The following is a 14,444-nucleotide window of genomic DNA, read 5'->3' as shown; positions in this document are numbered from 1 at the left end:
CCTAGGTATTTGAAGCTCTGTACCCTTTCAAATTTGTAATCATAAACTTTTAAATAGCTAATATTGTGATTTCGTCTCGATAGTATCATATACTTTGTTTTTGACTAATTTATATTCAGACCAATCTCTTTACCTTATTTTAGTAGAATGCTAGTTGTATTTCTCAGTTTGGCCTCTGATTCAGCCATGAGGACTATATCGTCAGCGTAAGCTACAACGGTTAGTTCGTTATTGTTGTTCATTTTTATTCCTTTAGTTTTGATTAGTACCTTTCGTATAACTGATTCTAACGCTATATTAAACAAAGCTGGAGATAGAGCGTCTCCCTGTCTGAGTCCGGTCGTCACTGGGAACTCATCTGATACCTCCCCTCCAAAACTTACATTACTTTTAGACTCATAAGCACATGCTCTTATCATTCTGACTAATTTTGCTGGTATTCCCATTTTGTTCATGACATTCCATAGTTTTTCCCTATTAATCAAATCGTATGCTGCTTTGTATATCTTTATTGAACACGTGACTCTTCTCAGCTAATTGTTTGATGATGTGGATTTGATCAATTGTTGATCTCTCTATCATAACCCTGCTTGATATTCTCCTATTATTTCTTTAGTATATGAATTGAGTCTGATCAGAAGAATATTGGACAGAATCTTATAAGTTGTGTTGAGTAGGGAGATCCCCCTATAATTTTCACACTCCATGATATTTCCTTTTTTTAAAACAGGACATAGGACAGGTACTCTCCACGATTCGGGTATTTCCTCTTGTTCCCATATTAAGTTTATTAATTTATGAAGTTGGTTTAGTAAGCATGGACCACCCTTTTTTAAACATTCTGAAGCTATTTCATCTTCACCTGGTGCTTTACCATTCTTAAACATATTTAATCCCGTTTCTACTTCATTTTTTGACGGGTTTTCGAGAAGCTGTTCTACTGTAGTTACCTCGTTTACAGTGATATTAATTGTTGGCTGGTTTAAAAGCTTTGCATATCTCTGAATTCGCATGCTATTTTTTTGTTGCTTGTTAGAAGGGTTCCATCATTTTTTTCTCATGACCGTTGGTCTGGGTTTGTATCCGTGTCTTACTTCATTTGCTTTTCCAAAAAAAATATTCGAATGGCTATTTCTATTACTTTCTATATTTTGTATGCGTTCTTTTTCCCATAGTCTCTTATTCAATCTAATCACTTTTTTTACTTCTCTTTGTTTAAGTGTTAACAATCTTTTGTTATCTTCGATTATATGTATAGTTCCGACGTTAGAATAACAAAATATTTATAACAATAATAATTTTCTGTTCGGGTGGTACTGTTAGTGAATTCTCATAACGCGAGAAGTTATACATTTTAATTGTTAATAATTATCCAATAAATATCTTATACCACATTTACTGATTGTATATTTTTATAGTTTGTAAATTAGTATGATAAACGCAACTACTAAAAAAAAAAAAAACAGATTAAGTACGTTATTAAAAGTTACGCTTACGGAGTTTATAATCAAAATTTAAATTTTAAATTAAAGTAAGAGGACGAATTTTTAAAATTAAATCTGTACTAATATATTTTAACTAACGATAAGAAGGAGGTCAAAGCCGCAAAATTCGTATAAACCTGTATCTGCCTCATATAAAATATTTGCTTGCCTTTTACTTTCCAGAGATTTAGTCACAAATTAAATCTGTATTTTTAAAGTGTATCTAGAGATTGGGCTATAAATGTATAACATAAAAATATACAATTATATTACTTATGCCATTTATTAATAACTATTTTTTTTTAAGAATATGATATAGATTTTACAAATTCAAATCTGTCTTTTTTCTCTTCTTTATATATATTTTAATTTAATTTAGAATACAATTTGTTGGTATTAAAGTTTGTTTCCTAGCTTTTAATTATAATATAAACTACTGATTGAACTCTCAATAAAACTTTTATTAAATATTTTTTTTATAAAAATTTAAAATTGAATGGTTCATAATTACCGGATACAATAATAAAAATCGTTGAAAATAGTGACCCAATTATTGTATACATTTTTTAAAAAGGTTAATTGTGGCCCAATTCCCAGGCGCCCAATATAGGCATTCAAATATAACGCATTCGGTACCTAACCTATATGAGAATTGGAATCATTATAAATACTGTCAGCCTTGCAGTAGGTATTTAATTTGTAATAGATACAACAAAAATATTTTTTACGCTCAATTGCTTAATAGTTTTCTAATAATTTTTTAACAGGCAACGTCTTAACTTACTTGCCGTTAAGAATTATTTCTATTATCGATTCGTGGTACAATTAGAGTAACACTACAGTAGTTATATTATTGTTTTGTCAGTTTAAAGAGCTGTGACTCAACTGCACTCAAGTAACAATAAGCTGTTAATTATTCGTACCCACATTGCGCCCTAAGTAAACTTAAAACATATCAACACATTATTTAAGAACTCCATAAATATTTTTTACAAGAACATGTATTTTATGATTGACTATACAAATAACTCGTATATAATCATAATTTAAAATATTAAATATTATAATAATTTAAAGCATAGATCATCTAAGTAAGTTAAACATTTTTAAAACGATTGACAACACAACTAATTGTATTTTTTTAAATATAACCTAGATTATTATTTTAGTTTTTAGAGCATTAATTCTAGACGCATATCTCGAGTGTGCTTACTCTATTTGGTGTTTGATGTGTTGACGTGCTCCGTTGGAACACGTTTAACACTTTGACGAATTAATATAGTCGTCATATTGTATCATTTCAGATAACTCGGATAATGCTTATCAGTTTATGCAATGCATGTATTGCTTCAAGCAGTTCGATACGGAAAGCATAAATGTATTAGCCAACCACATCACCGATAAATATACTTTTTGTAAATACTTCTGTCGGTATTGTTTGTACCGTGCATATACAGCTTCACACGTTTTAATCCACGAGGTAAATCGGTGACCGGTTAAAGTATTCGGTATTATGGGTTAAAATAGTGACCTACAAATGCCCTTTTAGTTTTGTAAAAATATCTCCGAACTTAAATAATTTTCTTATAATAAATTGTCTCAATTAGTCTTGTAAAAATACTTTTAAAATTGTATTTAAATAAAAAAATTATTATACAAAAACATTCATTTAGAAAATATTTATAATAATACATAAGAAAACAATTATCTATTGTCTAGAATTATTTACTTACTACCCTGGTTGGGAGGGGGGAGGAGTGAATTTTATAGGAATATTTACAATTTTTTCAATATATTTTCCCGATTTTATCGTATATTATAATTTAGCGATAATTATTATTTTCTTGACTCGTCAAACAAGAAGTATTAGTTATAGAGAATACATTTTTTTTTTACATAATTTAAAAACATTTTTATAAAAATAAATATTTTTTAATATCACTAACAATTTTTACCAGTGGCGTAGCCAGGATTTTTTGTCAGGGAGGGCTGATCAATTTTTATAAAGTACAATTTAAGATTTTTGTAGCGATTTTCATAAACCATTAAAAATTAAAATAATTTTTAAATTTTCTTGATATTTCAAGGGGAGGGGGGCTGCACCCCTTTAGCTCTCTCACTGGCTACGCCACTGATTTTCACACATTTGAAGTAAATACATACATAATATTTAATATAAATATGTACTACATAGCCAAATTAAAATTTTTTATTCTAAGGTTTTATCTTTTTGACTAATTAAGTTAATAGACTAATATTTTAGTCCCATAATTAGTCCTTAAGTCATTAAGCGACTTCTGTAAAATAAACATTTTTCAAATAATTTTTTAATAATTTTTGATTTTAATAATCAATATATAAAATAATATAATGAAAAACAATTTGACGTGTAACTTATAGTATTTTTAATTTTTAAAAATATTTACATGAAAGTTATTGATTTCCATTTAAAACTACATCCAAGACATTATTTAAAATACTTTTCAAATACTGAATTTAAAAATTATTTAAATAAATGTACTGTACTCTAGTATTTTACAAGAATATTATTTAACTTAAAAGTATAATATATAATGTTTTTTATTAATATTATTTTATAGTCAATATTATGATGATTTTTTTTTATGCATTTTTCAATAATACATTTCTTTCCGGTAATAATGATTAATGTTTTTTAGATATTATTTTATAGGTGAGGTTATTTTTTAAAGATATTTTTCGGAGATATTTTTTTATAATACTGGTAAACTGAAATTGTTTTTATTATTTCGATTTTTGTTACGATGGCCATATAGGTCAAGAGTTTCGATACAATATAATAACTTTCATGATTTGTATGTTATTATTTAGTATGTATTTCATAAAGATCAAAAGCCTTCAATATTAAAACTCAAGAACCTCCGAGGCGAACGGAAAGAAGTAGTAAAGGCGATTGACTTTAAAAAATTTGTGTTGCCTTATGTTTGCAACATTGGTAAGTGTCAGAAATTTATTTTAAATAATTTAAATAATACGATTACTAAATTTAATTATTATTGTATGCGTCGTGAAATAGTTATAATTAAAGCTCCTTTAAAAATATTTTTTAAATTATTTTAGTTTAAAAATATTTTATTCATTAATCACTTAGTAGAAAAATGATTTTAGATACATTTAGGCACGTTTTCTTTTGATAGTAGATTAAATAGATTTAGTAGACCTATTGCAATTAAAACTTTGCAATAAATAAAAAAAAAACATTGTGCCAGCAAAAATGTATTGAAATTAAAGCACATCATATTTTTGTATAAAATAAAATAATGTTTAACTTTTTTGTTTTAATATAAAACGCTATAACCAGAATTGAATTCCTGATTTAAAAAGTAGAAAAAACCACTATTTTATCCAAAGTTCAAAATTATTGTATACTTTGTTCTAAACCTTTATATCGTTTTGTAATAATTTTATTTCATTTCTTTGTTATTTTCATAAACCTCAGAATTTCAATTTTTTATATCAAACGTTGAGATGACGTCATCTTAACCATCCGATACAATTCAACATTTTTTTTTATTTAAAAATGTTACAAAACTTTGTTACCATTTCGTAATCAAAATATATAATTCAAAATTCATGATTTTTGACTAGCCTAAAATTTGTTAAAAACCATTTTAAATTGGATTGTCATCATCGTGATATCACGTGATAGAAAAAAAATGATTTCTTCGATTTAAAATGTTCATAAGGTTGTATTCTTACAACTATTTTGTAACCGAATCTAACCCGAAATTCGAGAATCTCGACTTGACTGAAATACCGTAAAATTTGTTGTAAGTTAACTGAGTGGCAGTATGACGACACTCCAGAACCTTCGAATTCTAAAAGTTTTTTTAAGCTATCGTAGTTACATTTTCTTACAAAATGATGGTTACCAAATCTTATGAACATTTTATAAAAAAATTTAAAACTTACGGTGTAGCGTGATATAATTACCATGGAATTGATTTTTTTTTTTAGTTACAGTGATTTAGATAAAATTTTGATCAATATACATTGTCGAAATTTGTTAATTGTATTCATAGATTTCTTAGATAAATAGGTACTATTATAAAAAAAAATTATTCAATAATTTTAATTTCTGTATGAAATATTTATTTTTCATATAAAATAGTTGTTTGAATTCGATGTCAAAAAAAGCAAAATAGTCAATAAATTTAATGATTTCGTTCGATTATTCAAATTTTCAATAAACTATAATTATTTTTTATTATTATATTATATATTATTTTAATATAGTTTAAAACTGTGATTTATCTGTCTGTATTACTGTATTTGATTTAATTGTATTATCCTATAATAATTTTGCTAATTTATTTTTCCATGAATTTATTTTACTTTCCTCTACTAACTTACTAATTTAGTAGATTTTATTATTATATTTATTTATATTATATTACCTAATGCTTTAAGATTCTTTGATATATATAATGTAATAATTATGTTAAACATTTTCGCCATATTTCTTGACGAAGATCAATAATATTATTTAACAGATTAAGCCTAAACCTTGTTTTAACTCATTTAGGATGCTGTACTTTCTCTTCTTATATCAATAGTGATTTCTTGTCTCATTTGAGACTGGAGCATGTACATTGTGACCGATTATCTTGTGACCTTTGTGCTAAAAACAATGACGAAGGATTTATTTCGTTCAATCCGAAATTATTTGTTAAAGTAAGCGTGTAATTTGTTTATATTACCTAATTGATTTAAAATTTCATAAACTCATAACCTTATAGCTTTCCTTTTTAAAAATAAATTTGTAATCCTATGCATGAGTCTTGTCATTTTTATAAATACGTAATTATTTTTTATGTAAAAAAATATGCAATTTATACAATGTTGTTAGATACAAATTATAAAATTGTATATTTATATAAAATTAATTAATTAATTAAGACATGCATATATGAGAGCGAAGAAAACTGTCCATTGATGGAACTCTGCCTTACACATTATAATATAATAATGAATATAAATATTATATTATGTTATAATACAGTTATTTTTCTAATTTAATCAGAAAAATCATTTTTTACTTAATGTTAAATTTAATCATTATAATTTATCTAACAACTATTTAATAATCAATATTTAATTTTCTATTTACATTTAAGACAATATGTTCCTTCATTTTCAAATCTTTCCACAAAAGAGCGAATTGTGTACCTATAATAATTAAGGCTGGGCAAGTTAATGGCATTTTTTTTAACTCGGTTAAGTTAGGTTAATTATAAAAGAGTATATATTTTGTATGATAAACATAATGTCTCTGTTATAATTAATGTAATCAAATTGTGATATATTTAATTAATTTACTTAAAGTTATAAAACATATAGAGAAAATTATGAAACAAACAACTACTAGGTTGTTAAAAATAATTAAGCTCTTAGTAGACTAACCAATCGCAATAAGTACTTATAAGGTGAATACTAAATAATATGTAACAACATAAAGAGTTGAAAATGAAAAAAAATGTTTAGTATTCAATTTAAGTACTATTATAATAATTATTATAAATTGAAATAGCTACCACCCCCGTATTTATAAAATTGTAACTTATAAATATGTAAAATAATTATTCCTAGGCACATGAATATAAATTAATGTTTTTAGTTATATGGTCGACTATTTCTTTCTCTGTAGTATTAGTTTGTAATTCATATTTATCCATACATATAATATATAAATACGGAATTCTTCGTAAATAATATAATATTTTTTAATACTATTATATTTTCTATATTTATTGAACTTAAAATAAATTATGAATCACAATATCTAAAAAAAAAAAAAAAATATTTTTCCAGATAATAGTTGATAACATGAAAATTCAAAATTTACTCAATTGGGAATATTAAAAAACTATAAGATGATTTTAAGTTAACGAAGAGATGAAAAAAGTTAAATTAAATTAAAATTAATTATAATATCAAACTTAATAGTTTGATGAATTATGTATAATTTAAATGAATAATACCCAGCCTTATAATGCCTTTATAATCACCTATAATACATACTATAATTAACGTTTTTATTTCTAATCAATATAATTATGATTTCTATATTTCAGCATTTTAATTTGCATTGTATTAACACATATCAATGCATTTTCTGCTTGTTTGGTGCTGAATGTATGAATGTCATGATAATTCACTTAGCAATGGAGCATTTTGAATATGAACCTTTATGCTTGGAACGTTGTCCGAAAAACGATTTTTGCGTAAATATAATTATTATTAAATAAAATGTATAATAAATAAAAATTTAGAATAAGAATCATTATTAATATTTTTTTACTATTTTTCGTTATAGGACGGCAACACAATTAAAAACCTTAAAATTTTAAATATTAAGAAATATGTAAGCGATGAGATAATAGAAATAGTGAGTACGACTTCATTAAAAAATGCTGATGGTATAAGAGAATGTCCAACTAAAGAGATAAATGAATTATGTCCAATGGATCCCGTTGACAGATGTACAAATACCAAACCAGATGACATCGACAATACTCCTCAGCTCTTAAGTAAAATTTTTAAAAAAATTGCACAATCAACGAGAAACACATCAACTCCAGCTATTGATAATAACAAAAATAACATGATTATATTATCTGATGAAGATAAACGAACCGTTCCAGGGGATGCAGAGCAAATTCAAAATGTCAAGGCTTTAATCGTAAATGACAAAAAAAATCCACCACAACTGTCAAATTATGAACTTATAAACGATTTTAAATTAGAAAAAGATACTGAAATACAAATCAATGGAAAATGTTTAGAACACCTTTCTAATGAATCTGTTGGTACGCTTAATAAAGTTTGATAGACTTTATAGGCGCAAATAAGTTGGAGTTTGGGGGCTTAGACATGTAATGAAAATTAAGCCCTTCTAATCTACCAATTTACCGTAGAATTTATTTCGACTATTATACACGGATGTGCTTAAATATTTAAAAATATAATCAGCGTAAATATAGGACCTAATTATATTATATCAATATTAACAATTAATTATATTAGATGAAAGATAATTTTCCACCAAAAAATAGTAACGAAGATTTGGTTAACAATGTTGTGTGAGAAATTTTGTGAAGTTTAGGGTTTACTTAATAGTAAATAAATATAATAAAATATATTGATGTTTGAAATTATAATTTCAAATGATTGTTGCAATATTATCTGGTGAATCAATTTAATTTATATTACAATTGTAACTATTAATAAATTATAAAATATATGTATTATTTTTTAGAATCGTTATTACGAAATTGTATTTGCAAAGTAAACAAAGCTACCCGTATTAATTTACTATATAAAAAAAAAATGATTGAATTTTAATCCCATTGTTTTGATACCATATTTACGCCTATAAATTCGACTTGATGAAATTTAATATTAAAAACACAAAATAACTGAATTTTGATATTATTTTAACTCTATATGTTTCAGATGAAGTCTTCCTAGATGGACTTTCATATGAAGATCACTTGAACAACTGTCCAGTAGAAGGTCCTAAAGAGTGTACTTTTTGTTTGGCACAGTCAAAGTCGACATTTGAGGTTGTCGAAGTTCCAAAACTCCTTAGACCGAACCGTTTCACGTGCACTTTTTGTAACTTGGAATTACCGTCTAGTGACATTGTCAAGAACCACGTAAAAGAAGAACATCACATTTCTAACCTCGAGTTCGTACCTGTAGATATTAATGCGACCGATATTGAGAAAGACAAATTTCTCGTATGCCAGGATAAATCTTCTAGAACGAAAAAACGATCTAATGATTGTATCGTTTTAACGGATAGTTCTGAGAGTACTATTGTTCTTCAAAAGAAGCGTTCTAAAGTTGTTAACAAGCAAGATGATTCTCAATTAACTATATTTCCGGATACTTTGCATACATCTGAAAAGTTTACTAGACCTAACAGGGTTGAATCAAAGCAACAACACAAAATCCTAAAAAGAAAACATTCCACCGAGAGCTACGAAGTAAGTATATTTTTTTTACATTCTTAACATTTTGAAAAAACTATGTATATGTATAAAATGAAACGCGGTTTCCGCTATCGAATTCATAGTATTATATCAATCAAAATTAGAGTTAATAATAATTTTTTAGGGACGAAAATCAGGAAGTATTTTTCTTAGTAATAATAATAAAAAAACTAAAAAACTGATTAAACTGAAAAAACTGTAGAAAATGGAAACATTCATTCAACAAAAAATATTGAAAAAATCAATTTCATTTAATTTTTTTTTTAACTGATAGGAAAAATTATCATAGATAGATAAATGAATTTTTCATCAAATACTCTCTATATTATTTATATTAAAATTTCCTAAAAAAATAAAAATATTTGATCTGACATAAAAAATTCTTACCCACTGTTAATTATTGGCTATTGGTTAATAAAAGATTCCTTCTACATATAATCACACGGAAAGATTCACTCTATTCAGATATTTTTATTCTACGAAAAAAAGTATATATCCTTCGAAATTTAGATCGATAGATTATCTTCGCTCCGAGTAGATTTTCATTTTATTGTACAGTATTCTTCTATGTATGAAATGATCTGATTTCTTAATATACTTGCCCTAAATTTTAGACGACTGAAATCATCGATTCATTATTATAAAACATAATAATAAATTAATTATTATGATTTTTTTTTTTTAAATATTATTATTACAAATTATAGGACAACAACAGAAAAATACCTAGCCAATATAAGTCAAACGATCTGGGTGTTACAATAGCAATGTATTTTTCTCCTGACAATATTAATAACATTCCACGAACAGAATATTTCTTGCAACCGATGGGATGTTTACTTTGTGAGTATGAAACTAAGGTACGATCAAAACTAGTCTCACACATCAAGAAACATAGAGTAAAGCCAGATGAATCGACTAAGAAAATTTCTAAATCTATTCCATGTAATTCCAAGTCTATATTTACGTCCATGAATATGACCAATTTATCCACCAGTTCATTTAAAGCTCAAGAAAATGAAAAGGTAATGTTCATTCTTGAAAACTGCTTATTTATTAATTATATTTTCTAAATGTATAGTTAATTGATCAATTTAACTTTTTTTCAGTATAATTCACAAAATTATAGCAATAATAAATGTAAATAATTTTTTTAGATAAAATCAACTGAAAAAAATAAAGATTTTCTAATAGAAACATCAACTATTACATTACCTTCAATGTTCAGAGAACGATTTTACGATTATCCTCAGTTCGTCTCAAAAAGAAAACGTTTTAAATGTTCTATATTTAGATGTGATTTCATTGGTTTGAATATCGAAATTCTGAAGTCTCATATACTTAAATATCATCCAAATTTTTGGTGTTATATGTAAGGATAACTATGTTACTATAAATATCATTATATTACTTATTGAAAATGTATCTACATCACTATAGTATGTTTTTTATCAATTTTTTCAGATGTCCACATTGTAAACCAATACCGACTAGGGTCGTCGGTATACGTGAAATGAGGTTGCATTTAAATTATCACGGCGAAGACTTATACATTTGTCAGTATTGTAGTTACTTTCATTATAAACGTGAAAAAATAGAAGCACACCAGAAAAGAAAACATCCGTCACAAATGAATGGCAAAAAAAAATTAAATGTCATCGCGATCAGAAGACAAACTCCTATTAAAAAACCCATACCTCCAGGTTTGTATAAATGTTATTCTATGATTAATTTTTGTATGTGATGTTTATATTGTATAATTATGTACAATGTTACTAATATCTATAACTTATTTCTTAAATAGCTGAATGGATATGTAAATTATGTACCTTGGGTGTCAAGTATACTTTAACTGAGATGGCTAAACACTTGTTAACGGTCCATAAAATATCAAACATGTTTAAATGCTCAATATGTTTATATAATCATAGTGATTATGAGGTGTTTAAAAAACATTTCAAGTTGAATCATCCATCTTTGCCAGTAAAGCACTTGAATGTACATTTTGATAAAGTAAGTTCTTATAGCCTGTTATAATGTGTGAAAAAGTGATATATTAACAAATGAACAATAGTCACATATATGTCTTAATAAATTATTGACCGCTTTCAAAAAAAAAATTTAGGTTAGTCCAGATGTAGAACCGCAACCATCTAATAAGCAAACACATTTTGATGAACACGTTTCGAGTACACAAAATAATACTCTAAATGTTCTGGAAGAATTAGACAGTGTTGCTGAACCAACGACCTCGATTTCTAAATTTAAAGAAATTCCAATAAAATCGACTACCACTTGTTCGATATCCACCAAATCGATCGATGTATCACAAGTTCAAGAAAAAATACTCAGTAATCCTTCCGAAAAGTCTGACGATTATTTGGCATTGATACAATCTACGGCTAAATTTGTATGCCCAGTATGCAATGTGTATATAACCAAGGAAGAGCAATCTTTCCGCAAACACTTGTTAATAGAAATTAATTGCAAGCTGTAAAGCAAATTCATTATTATTTTCCAACTTGTTCGTAGCAATATTATTAATTAATGGTATCTTTGTTTTCCGCAGATGGAAATGTCTGGAATGTTTCATGATCAGTGATTCGGTAGACAAAATAAAATCACATGTAATAAAACACAGACTCGAAAAGCAGAAGTATGAAAAAATTGATAGTTTAAATAAAAATATTTGGGTAAATATCGCTTTTTTTATTGTTATACTTTGATAATTTTCCAAAAGATGTTAAAAACAGTTACGTTTTTCTTTATGAAGATCGATCGGATTATTGATTATCAAAATATTCTTATTGAATATGTACTGCTTAGAAAAAACAATCAACATACTGATTTTGATGATCAAAATGGAGCCAATAGCCAAGTATAAAATATTATTATTATACTATTATATCTTAGTTCATAATATTAAGCAATCTTTTGTAAAAACAACCTAATTAAGTTTATTTATTTTTAAGAATGGTAACGATCAATCCAAATAGATGTACTTAACGCTCAAAATGTTCAAATACCTTCAATATAAATTTTAAAACTATTGGTGAGTAATAACTATACGTTATATTAATTATATAATATTTAGTTTTGATTTAACATTTTAATATTATGAAATTAAAAATCTATGTATACCATGAGGTTTTTGTGATACACCTTATCACACACACACAAGTGGTCAATAAATACTTTTGTTGGTTGAGATGATAAGTGGAAAAATAAATAAACCATGTGTACAAAAAATAGTGCTTAAAATACCTTTTGACCAAATATTTACAGCCTTAGTGACACTATAGTAATCAGACAATTCTTTAGAAAATTGCTTTTATAACTAACATCAAGTTATTTTATTGAATTATTGATTTCAAATTATATTTACACGATCAATCATTAAACTCGAATGGAATTTAGAAAAGTTAACTGGGATAATTACGCAAAATAGCTAGACCAAATAATTTCTTTAATTCTACCTAAAGCCAATCTTATGACCGATTCATTGGAGTGATAAATTCGATGGTAAAAGTAGACATCCCTTAAATCATCAGGAAACGCTATCTACTAGATTAGTATAAGACGTATACACTGAAAAACGACGACATTAAATAAGCATAATATGCTCGATAATATTATTATCTCATTGACTCACTAAGTGATGTTATTAGGAAACAAATGTAGTAAAAAGCAGTTGTAGTACTAAACAGTGTTATACAGTAATACATAGTATACTATAGAATTATAGGGTTATAACTATAGATATATAGTTCATACAATCATACCGAAACCATTTAAAAGAGATAAAGTAAATTGTATTATTAAAATTAATAAAAAAGAATTGAGGCTACAGATAAGCGTCCGATTTTATTAATTATTAGTGTATAACATACAATATCTTACAAATAACTAAAGTGGTGGACTGGGTGGAGAACAAATGTTAGCTGAAACTTAAGTTATAGAATCTGGACTATAGAATAAGCTAAAATTAGCGGTAAATATATTCGGTATTTCGAAAAATTATTTGTATAACGTGGTAAGGTAAAGTAATTTTTGATCTTTGAGTTGTCGAGAATTTTTTTGAATCAGTATATTTACTCTAAACTGTGAAAAAAGAGGAAAATAGGTAATTATTATTGTAAAATCAATAGATTCTTAAATTTAAAATCTAAAATTAAAATTTAATTTAGACATGTGAAATAAGTATACTTTTTTAGATTTGTGTGGGATGGCCTAGGATAAATTATATGGGAAGATACTGACCTCCCCTCCCGTGCTAATCATCGGATATGCAGTCTCTTATAAATAAACTATTATGCTATTTATAGTTGTCTCGATTGTATCTATCGTATTTTATTATCATTGTGTAGAATCGGCATCATTATAATATGATCCGTGCCAATGCTGTAGCCAGGGGGGGGGCTTCCGGGCTCAAGCCCCCGTCCCCCGAGATGTCAGACGACAATAGCTTTATTAATTTAATTAACTTTGTGGTGATAAAGAAACGCCGCTTTTATCACACTTAACAGTGGTGGGGCGAGGAAATATTTATATGTGGGCAAAGACTTAAAGAGGCCCTTTTTACAATTTTTTTAGTAAACATTATTTAAGTAACAATAGTTATTTTATAAATATTATGATTTTGAATTTTTTTAAACAATAAACTCTAATTATTAACCTTTTATTTGCAAATGTAGTTTTAATATAATTTTATTTACACATAATTATAAAATTAAATACATATTTTAAAATTAATAATACTATAAGAAGTTTCAATTTTTTTTATTTACAAGAAATAGACTTTTCGGCTTTTTGCTTCACTAAATGTTTTAAGTATATCTTCGTAATTTAAATTATTCGCAATTGTTGTTTCAATGGACAAAACTGCTAATGTTTAGATAACATTCGACAACAAAAGTATACACAA

The 14,444-nt window shown here is 26.1% G+C and overlaps 1 protein-coding gene across 1 annotated transcript; it reads left to right on the top strand.

Moving 5' to 3' along the window:
* Nucleotides 1-1,059: 1,059 nt before the first annotated feature.
* Nucleotides 1,060-12,516, top strand: LOC113557562. Its single transcript, XM_026963140.1, has 15 exons — nucleotides 1,060-1,075; nucleotides 2,789-2,964; nucleotides 4,335-4,458; nucleotides 6,049-6,197; nucleotides 7,598-7,747; nucleotides 7,840-8,332; nucleotides 8,979-9,514; nucleotides 10,228-10,550; nucleotides 10,749-10,892; nucleotides 10,985-11,208; nucleotides 11,319-11,533; nucleotides 11,646-12,013; nucleotides 12,090-12,213; nucleotides 12,294-12,398; nucleotides 12,493-12,516. Exons 1-15 carry the CDS (start codon nucleotides 1,060-1,062, stop codon nucleotides 12,514-12,516), a joined length of 3,171 nt encoding a protein of 1,056 aa, XP_026818941.1.
* Nucleotides 12,517-14,444: the final 1,928 nt, after the last annotated feature.

This window comes from Rhopalosiphum maidis, chromosome 3, assembly GCF_003676215.2.
Source record: "Rhopalosiphum maidis isolate BTI-1 chromosome 3, ASM367621v3, whole genome shotgun sequence".
In the NCBI taxonomy this organism is placed as follows: Eukaryota; Metazoa; Arthropoda; class Insecta; order Hemiptera; family Aphididae; genus Rhopalosiphum; species Rhopalosiphum maidis.
Note: the sequence above shows the minus strand (reverse complement) of the source record. Positions and strands in the feature narration are given on the sequence as shown.

Bases quoted from the DNA above. Each gene is read 5' to 3' on its own strand.
- LOC113557562 (XM_026963140.1), top strand. The intron at 7,748-7,839 runs GTAAATATAATT...TTTTCGTTATAG, and splicing joins GTCCGAAAAACGATTTTTGC to GACGGCAACACAATTAAAAA. The intron at 12,399-12,492 runs GTATAAAATATT...TTTATTTTTAAG, and splicing joins AAAATGGAGCCAATAGCCAA to AATGGTAACGATCAATCCAA.